Here is an 8,800-nt window from a genome sequence, read left to right on the forward strand (position 1 = left end):
GGTCATGATTTTACTCCCTTGAGCAAGGAGGTTTCCACGTAAAGTTATGCGTGCTATCTTTACTTTATGCATTTACTTCAGTTTATCTTAACTGTGCTAAGGACCTGGTCCTATTGTAGTTAGTGGACGCATACATTCCAACAAGTGGTATCAGAGCTTGACTTTTCTATTTGGGTAACACTAGGAAAAGAAAAGATTCTAAAGGAATGGTTGCTCCACCTAGCATGGAAGAAGGTCAGTCCACCACTAGACCACCTCACTATAATGGACAATTTTATGGAAGGTGGAAGATGCACATGCATGACTACATCAATGCTGAAGACACTGAGCTATGGGATGTGATTCTTGACGGACCTTACATTCCTACCAAAGATGTAGTAGATGGAGAACTTACCAAGGTGATTCCCAAAACCAGAAGGAAGTACAATGAAGCTAAGAGGAAAAAGATAGAAAATAACTATAGAGCAAAAAAATTGCTAGTGTGCAGGATTGGTCCAGATGAGTACAACAGAAGCTCTGCGTGCGAGACAACTAAAGAAATATGGGATTGTCTCAAAACAACTCATAAAGGAATGACACAAGTGAATGAGTCTAAGGTACATATGGTAACGACTCAATATGAGAACTTCTGCACGAAGGAAGGTGAAACCATCCACGAGATGAATACAAGATTCACTTCCATAACCAACGAACTAAGATGTCTTGGTGAGCCCATTCACCCAAGAAAACAAGTTCGAAAGATTCTCAGGGTGCTTCCCAAGTCATGGGAGAGCAAAGTGAATGTTATCACTGAAGTAAGAGACCTGAATACACTCACCATGGATGATTTGATCGGAAACCTTCAAACCTACGAGCTGAACAGGCAACAGAGGTCAAACGTGAAGGAAAGAAAGAAGGAGAAATCAGTGGCCTTGAAAATTTCTCTGAATGATGTGTTAGAAGATGAGGATGAGATGGCCTACCTCACTAAGAGGTTTAAGAAGATAATTAAAAAGCATGAAGGGTTCCAAAAGTAAGGATCTACCAGCAGAGCAACAAATGCAAATGATCTTTAGCACAAATGTGGGAAGCCTAAACATTTCATTAGGGACTGTCAAATCCAGAAACAGGAAGCTCAGGACTTCAAACCTCACAGAAGGGACCAAGTCCTAAATCATGCCAGAAGAAAGGCTCACATCGATCAAGTAGTGAAGAAAGCCTTTGCAGTATGGGGAAATGGATCCAGTGAATCAGAGGAAGAAGAGGATAGTCATGAAGATGTCTCGATGATGTTCGTCAAAGATGATGAAATCGTGTTCAATTCCATTTTCTTACTTATGGCAAAATCGGACGATGAAGAGAACCAGGATAAGGTAACCCTTTTTTATCTCAAAATATATATAGATACTTTATCCATTAAAAGGCTAAGAAAACTTGCTGCAGTTTTAATTGACCCAGTAGAAGAACTAACTACTGAGAGTATGATGATAAGTGAAAAACAGAGTATATGTAAGGATGAAATGCAACCCTTAACTCTCAAATGTCTGAAATTAGTGTTAGGCTAAGTATTATAGAAACTGAGAACACGCAGCCCAACGAGGACCTCTGAGGGTGGGAAACAGAAACTCAGTAACTTTGAGGTTGAATTAGAAGAAAAGTTAAAGGCATCAAAGTTTAAATTAGTGGCTTCTCTTGAAAAGAATTCTCAACTAATGAAGGACCTTAGCAAGATCAAAGAAGAGCCGAATCATTCCCTGAAATGGACTGATTCATCTAAGATCCTTTCGAACTTAGCCAATCAGAAGTTTAACAACAAAAAGGGCTTAGGTTGTAGGCAGATAGAACCTTCCTACAATCGTCACAACAAATATGTCTATGTTTATGACAATCTTTTGTGTACCCATTGTGGAAGAAATGGCCATCTGAAAGAAAAATGTGAGTCTCTAAAGAGAGTAAAAGAAAGGCAGGATAATTTTCTCAAGACGAGAAAAAGATATGTAGAAAAGAAAAAGGTGCCTAGTCCCAAATACCATTTTAGCAAGAACACTTTGCCTCCATGGACATAAAGGTTTCTCATTAAACCTTTTGACAGTTTTAGGAACTCTATCTCAAGTGGGTTCCTAAGTCTAATAAGTGATTCTTGTGCAGAAAAGAGGAAGCAGTCAGTCTTGGTACATGGACAGTGGATGCTCAAGGCACATGACTGGATACACTCAAAACTTCCTCTTTTTGGAAGCACACCAGGGCGGTGGTTTGTCCTTTGGTGATGGGAAAAAGGGTTTCAGTCTCGTAATTGGCAAAATAGGAAGTTCAGCAGAACATTCCACAGACAATGTTTATTATGTGAATGGTTTGAAATACAATCTATTATGTATCTCAAATCTGCGATAAGGGAAATGTAGTTAAATTCTTATCCGACAAGTGCCTGGTTATCAACTGTATTACTAACAAAGTTGTCATGTCTGCCAAAAGAGTCAAAAATATGTATGTTGCAGATATTGACTCAATAGAAGGGGACAGTTTCACATGTCTAAGTGCTCAGACTGACAATGCAAATCTATGGCATAGAAAATTGGGACATGTGAGCTTTTCATTGCTAAACAAGCTTGTTGCAGGGGACCTGGTCCACGGACTGCCAAGGCTGAAGTTTTCTGACAACAAAGTTTGTGAGGCCTGCGTAAAAGGGAAACAAACAAGGTCATCTTTCTAACCCAAGAAAGGTGTAAGCACAACCAGACCACTAGAACTTCTCCACATTGATCTATGTGGACCTGTCAGAATCCAAAGAAGGGGAAGTAATAAGTACATTATGATAATTGTTGATGATTTATCCAGGTTCACCTGGAATATGTTTTTGCGGACCAAGGATGAGACAGCTGGACTACTGATCACCTTCGCCAAGGCAATTCAACTGAAGGTTAACTACAAGATTGCAAGCATCAGATCAGATCATGGCACAGAGTTTGAAAATACATAATTTGAATGCTTTTGTGCTGAAAATGGAATTCATCACAACTTCTCTGCACCAAGAACTCCTTAGTAAAATGGAGTTGTGGAAAGGAAGAACAGGACCTTGGTGGATATTGCTAGAACCATGTTGATTGACTCAGGGCTTGCAATGAATTTTTGGGCAGAAGCAGTCAACATAGCTTGCTATGTTACAAACAGGTGTCTCATCAGGTCAGTGATCAAGAAAATCCCGTATGATTTATTGAACAATAGGAAACCTTTAATTGCTCATCTGAAGCCTTTTGGTTGCAAATGCTTCGTATTGAATAATGGAAAGGATGATCTTGGCAAGTTTGATGTCAGGACTGATGAAGGGGTATTGGTTAGGTTTTCCTCTACCAGCAAGGCATACAGGGTTTTCAATAAAAGAACTTTGTGTGTTGAAGAGAGTATAAATGTGATTTTTGACGAATCTGATGATAAAAACAAGGATGAAAACAATGAAGACATTGAATTGGAGGAACTGATGAAGGGTCAACCAGACAAAGTAATCCAACCTCCTGGAAGTGAACATGTTCCAAAGGAAGGAAAAAGTGCAGAACTCACAGAAGAACCTAGTCCCTCTGGTGCAGCTCATGAGGGAGACTCTCAGAACAAAAAGCATGAAAAAGATGAGTCTGCTGCTGATACTGAAGAGGAGATAACTAGAAAGTCCGAATGGAAACATTAATCTTCTCATCCTTTGGACAATCTTGTTTCTCCACTTGACTCTGGAATGCAAACTAGATCCAAAACAAGAAATCTAGTTGCATATTAAGCCTTCATATCCACCATTGAGCCCAAGAACATCAAGGAAGCATTAAAGGATGTTGATTGGGTAACATCAATGCAGGAAGAACTCCATCAGTTTGAGAGAAGCAAGGTATGGCACCTAGTCCCCAGACCCCTCAACAGAACCATTATCGGAACTAGATGGGTCTTCAGAAACAAACTTGATGAGCATGGGATCATCACCAGAAAGAAGTCAAGACTCGTGGTACAAGGATATAATCAAGAGGAATGAATTAACTATGATGAGACCTTTGTACATGTAGCCAGAATGGAAGCCATTAGAATCTTAATAGCCTTTGCTGCCTACATGAAGTTCAAACTGTTCCAAATGGATGTCAAAAGTACCTTCCTGAATGGGTATCTGAAGGAGGAGGTGTATGTCAAGCAACCTCAAGGTTTTGAAGATGCTGATCTCCCAAACCATGTGTTGAAGCTGGACAAAGCTTTGTATGGTCTAAAGCAAGCTCCCAGAGCTTGGTATGAGCGCCTGTGAAAATTCTTACTTGCAAACGGGTTCAAAAGAGGCAAAATTGATAATACTCTATTCCTAAAATCCAGAAGTAAGGAGTTGTTGATTGTGCAGGTATATGTAGATGACATCATATTTGGAGCTACTTCAGATTCACTGTGCAAAAGGTTTGCAAATTTGATGAACAGTGAATTTGAAATGAGCATGATGGGGGAGCTTACATTCTTTTGGGGTTGCAAATCAAACAGACCCCTCAGGGCATGTCAATATGCCAAGAGAAGTACATAAAAGAATTGCTCAAAAAGTTCACAATGCTTGAGGCAAAAGTTCTTGACACTCCCATGAACACAAGTGTCAAACTTAACATGGATGAAGAAGGAATTGTTGTTAATCAGACCATGTACAAGGGAATTATTGGGTCACTTCTCGACCTCACTGCAAGCAGGCCTGACATAGTTTTCAGTGTAGGGATGTGCGTCAGGTTCAAAGCAGCACCAAAGGAATCACACTTGAAGACAGCAAAGCGAATACTGAGATACTTGAAGGGAACATAAGACATGGTTCTCTTCTACCCTTCTAAGGGCTTCTTTGATCTAATTGGTTATAATGATGTTGACTATGCAGGTTTTCTTGTTGATCGAAAAAGCACTTCAGGCATGGAACATTTCCTAGGATCATCACTGATTTCATGGGGCACCAAGAAGCAAAATTCAGTAGCCTTGTCTACAGTAGAAGCAGAATATGTGGCTGTTGCATCTTGTTGTGCTTGACTCTTATGGATTAAACAGCAACTCAAAAATTTTGGTGTTCTCACAGACACTATTCCCCTCATATGCGACAACACAAGTGTAATGAACATGTCTAAGAACCATGTTCAACATAAGAGGACTAAACACATAGATGTGAGGTATCACATTCTAAGGGATAATATTGAGAAGAAAAATGTGGTAATGAGATTTTGCAAGACAGAAGAACATGTGGCTGATAACTTTATAAATCCCTTGAGCAAAGAAAACTTCGTCAAGAACAGACTGAAGCTGAGAATGCACAAATTCACCTGACTTCATAGCAAGCCTGCATGAAATATCCCTTTCTGACTATGTTAGGGAGGGCATGTATCTATACAGGTTGTATTGCTTATCGTTTGAGAATTCACATCTGGTACCTTACTGCAGGTACACACTCATGGCATGTTGGCTAGAGGGAATATCAAATCATACAGGCAGGGCTATCTATAGAAAGGGACCTGGTCCCCCAAAGGTTAGCATCATTTATGCTTCACAGTTCTCTGTCAACGGTCACTCCACATGTCCTTCCCCCATTCATTGTGTCAGTTTCAGACGTCCTTTCACTTTAAATCCAAGCGTCGTTACTGTTCAGGAACCCGATACCCTCTTTAAATACAATCTCTTCAGTGAATCCAAACATCCAAAATTCTACCTAATTTTTTCTCTGAATTCACTGTTCTTCCTTCAAATCTTCTTATCCTCTTTCTTAAACAAAATTACTAACTCGTCTTATTCTTCAAAACTCCCTATCTCCCAAGAAATTGAAACTCCCAGTTCATTCAATTTCTCAATTCCTTCCCCAGAAGAATATCCGTCCACACCAGTTTATGGGGTTGGTGAGACTGATGAATCCAACACACCACACACTGGAGTGGGGGCGTCTCCTGCCCTCCAATCTGGGGAAGTATTGTCCTATTCTCCCACTTTAGTTCTATTCGGTAGAAATATGAAAATTCTGAGGCCCGGTCAGTTGTGAAGCCCAGTCTTGGAACACCCTCTAAAGAACTTGAAGTGATGTCTAGGGCGTGTCAACTACCATGTCTGAGCGACTTTTTGAAGGGGATTTTCCTGAAGGGAAGGGTACAGAGTCCAATATCTTAGCAGCAGTAGAGGAACTGGTTGTTGTACAAAGTTTGGCCTCCCTAAGAGGAGATGTTCAACCAACTCCATTGAAACAAGAGTTGAGATCGCCAGAACAGGTCCCTCACAGTGCTCAACTGTGTTCGACCAAACTCCTAAGTCATTTGTTGTTGACAGTGAGGAAGAGGAGGAAAAGAAACTTCCTTGGTGTGGCGTAGAAAATGGCTTCGAGGTGGTAACACTTTGACAATGGTTGTCCCAGATCTAGAGGAAGTTGATGTTGTTCCTGAGACTAAACTCGACAATAAGCCTACAAGGCCTGAACGAGAAAGAAAAAGAAAGGGTAAGGGAGAGATGGTACAGTCTTAAACCAAAGGAGACAAGAAAAAATATGCAACCAGAGGAGCAGTTTAGAAGATAATGGGAAGTACCATAGCAGCAAATCAAATCCAAACTGAAAGAATCAGGAAAATAAGAAGGGATGGTCATGTGCCTAAGAAACCTACCTCAACTCCTCTACATATAGGGTCAAGTGAGACAGATTCTGATGACATTATTAGAGCCGTGTTTAAAAGGAAAAAGGAAGCAGAGGTTGAACGGGTCAGAGCAAAAGGGGATCGCAAGTCAGTGAAGAAAGCTCCCGTGAAGAAGGAGAGTGTGATTAAACGGGCTACTGTGAAATCGAAACCCGTCAATGGACCAGGTCCTTCTGTTCAAAAGCTAATGGAAGAAGAGGCACTGACTAAGGAAGAATGCATTGCAGAAATGGAGAAACAAAAGGTGCTGAATGGAGGAGTCTTCGATCCTGAAATTCTTACAGAATTTGGTATGTCTACTCTCTTTGACTCTGTCTCTCTACAAGGTTGGGATCACCTGTTTGAAGCCCCATCACCTTATTTGCATGAAACTGAGGTGCGTGAATTCTATTACAAAATGGAGCTTCTAAGTGATGGAGGAATCAAGACAACAGTGCGAGGGTCGACATTTCTCTGAATAACGAAATCTTGGGCATCATTTTGAGTGTACCGGATCTGGTCCATTGAAGGATGCAAGCCCTCTAGTGAGTTTTCTCAACAGGCCACAAAGCGAGGGGATATCAAACGAGCAGGGCTGCCTAAGAAATTTCTCAAAGGGGAGTACCAATTAATGATTGAGTTCATCAACAAGGTTTCGGTACCAAGGACTGGGAAGAGAACTGTTGCATCTGCTGCTGATCTGTTTCTCATGGAAAAACAGGATGAACTTGAGGTTATCAATCTTCCTGCAATTATGCTTGAACAGATGCATAGGGTAATGACTTGGAAGTCCGCTAAACATGGCATTCTTTATGGGTATCTGCTGAACTATGTATTCAAACACTTTGAAGTACCTATTGGAAGAGGCGTACCTGGTACTGTCAAGCAGATGTTCACTGCTATAACCCTCTTAGAGTGTGAATATGTTGAGGGAAAGGCAAAAGGGCAGGTCTCATGTGCCAGATCTTCTAAAGCAGCAAGCCTCTCTCAAACAAGAGTTAACTGACCTTATAGTGATCCTGAATGATAAAGAGGTTGAGATTGCACAATTTAAAGCTCAGTTGCAAAGGGCTATCTCCAAGGGACCTGGTACCAGTTATGTGGATACGAAAGAGGTTGAAAATTTGAGAGCTGAGAATGAGCAGCTGTTGAAGAGAAATGCCTAACTTAGTGAGGAAGTCCAAGCTCTCAACAAGCAAATCATTCAAGCTCATGTCGATGCAAATGAGCGTATGACTTTATTGAAGAGATCCGTCACTACCCTTCCCCCCTCTGTCCTAAATGTCTCCCATTTCCCGTTTCTCTAGTCTTTCTATCTAACTCTGGTGGCAAGTGTACTGTTTTGACTAACTTATGTGGTCAGCTCTGTGATCCAATGACATTGTTTCTTGTGCCTTGTCTGATTTCACGTATCAGGACACTTCATCCAATACTAAGTGTCAACGATCGTAAAATAGTAATATAACCCAACTAAGTGAGTTAGGGTCGAGTCCCAAGGGAGTGGTTTGTAATTGAGAATCAATAGGCAAGTAAGAATATGCTCAAGTCAATCATAGCTAAAAACATTTACGAATAAAATCATGGTTCAAATTTGGGGTGACACAAGTGCCAAATATCAGAGGGATTTGGTTTCATCTATCAGCTACAACAACAAATAATACGAAAATAACAAGTGTAGAGACGGGTTCTTGGGATGTGATCGGATTATGGTCTAAGGTAGACAATTGGGTAATTGCAATTAATAGTGAATAGTTGTAAATTAGTGAATAAGCTAGACTTTAATGGGGTAAACTTTCTCTCGAACAATTTACCCCGAATCAAATTGGTTTCTCTCGAACACCAATAAGCAGCAATTAAGATCAACCTTCACTTTAGTCCATTCACTCTCTCAAGATGAATGTGTGGAAAAGGGTTCAGGGTTCACTCTCTCGAGCTGAACCCATGACAACCCAATACCCACAGAACATCGATTCAGAAATTTTGGTTTTAAAACCTCTCTCGAGCAAACCAACAATACGAAGTTAGGATTATATTTGCAACTACAACCCATTAATTTCAACCACAATTACTGAACGAAATCACTTTTAAACAGAATTTACACTATCAATTAACAATACCCAACAACTAAATCAACCCATAATCACACCCCAAAAATTGGGGTTTTAGCTAGACATCATAAAAAGGTAAAC

The 8,800-nt window shown here is 40.5% G+C and overlaps 1 protein-coding gene across 1 annotated transcript; it reads left to right on the forward strand.

The window, feature by feature from the left end:
* Nucleotides 1-206: 206 nt before the first annotated feature.
* LOC107058543 (uncharacterized) lies at nt 207-2,956 on the forward strand. Its single transcript, XM_015304365.1, has 5 exons — nt 207-973; nt 1,088-1,352; nt 2,128-2,329; nt 2,475-2,676; nt 2,815-2,956. Exons 1-5 carry the CDS (start codon nt 207-209, stop codon nt 2,954-2,956), a joined length of 1,578 nt encoding a protein of 525 aa, XP_015159851.1.
* Nucleotides 2,957-8,800: the final 5,844 nt, after the last annotated feature.

This window comes from Solanum tuberosum, unplaced genomic scaffold (assembly GCF_000226075.1).
Source record: "Solanum tuberosum cultivar DM 1-3 516 R44 unplaced genomic scaffold, SolTub_3.0 scf00515, whole genome shotgun sequence".
Taxonomy (NCBI): domain Eukaryota; kingdom Viridiplantae; phylum Streptophyta; class Magnoliopsida; order Solanales; family Solanaceae; genus Solanum; species Solanum tuberosum.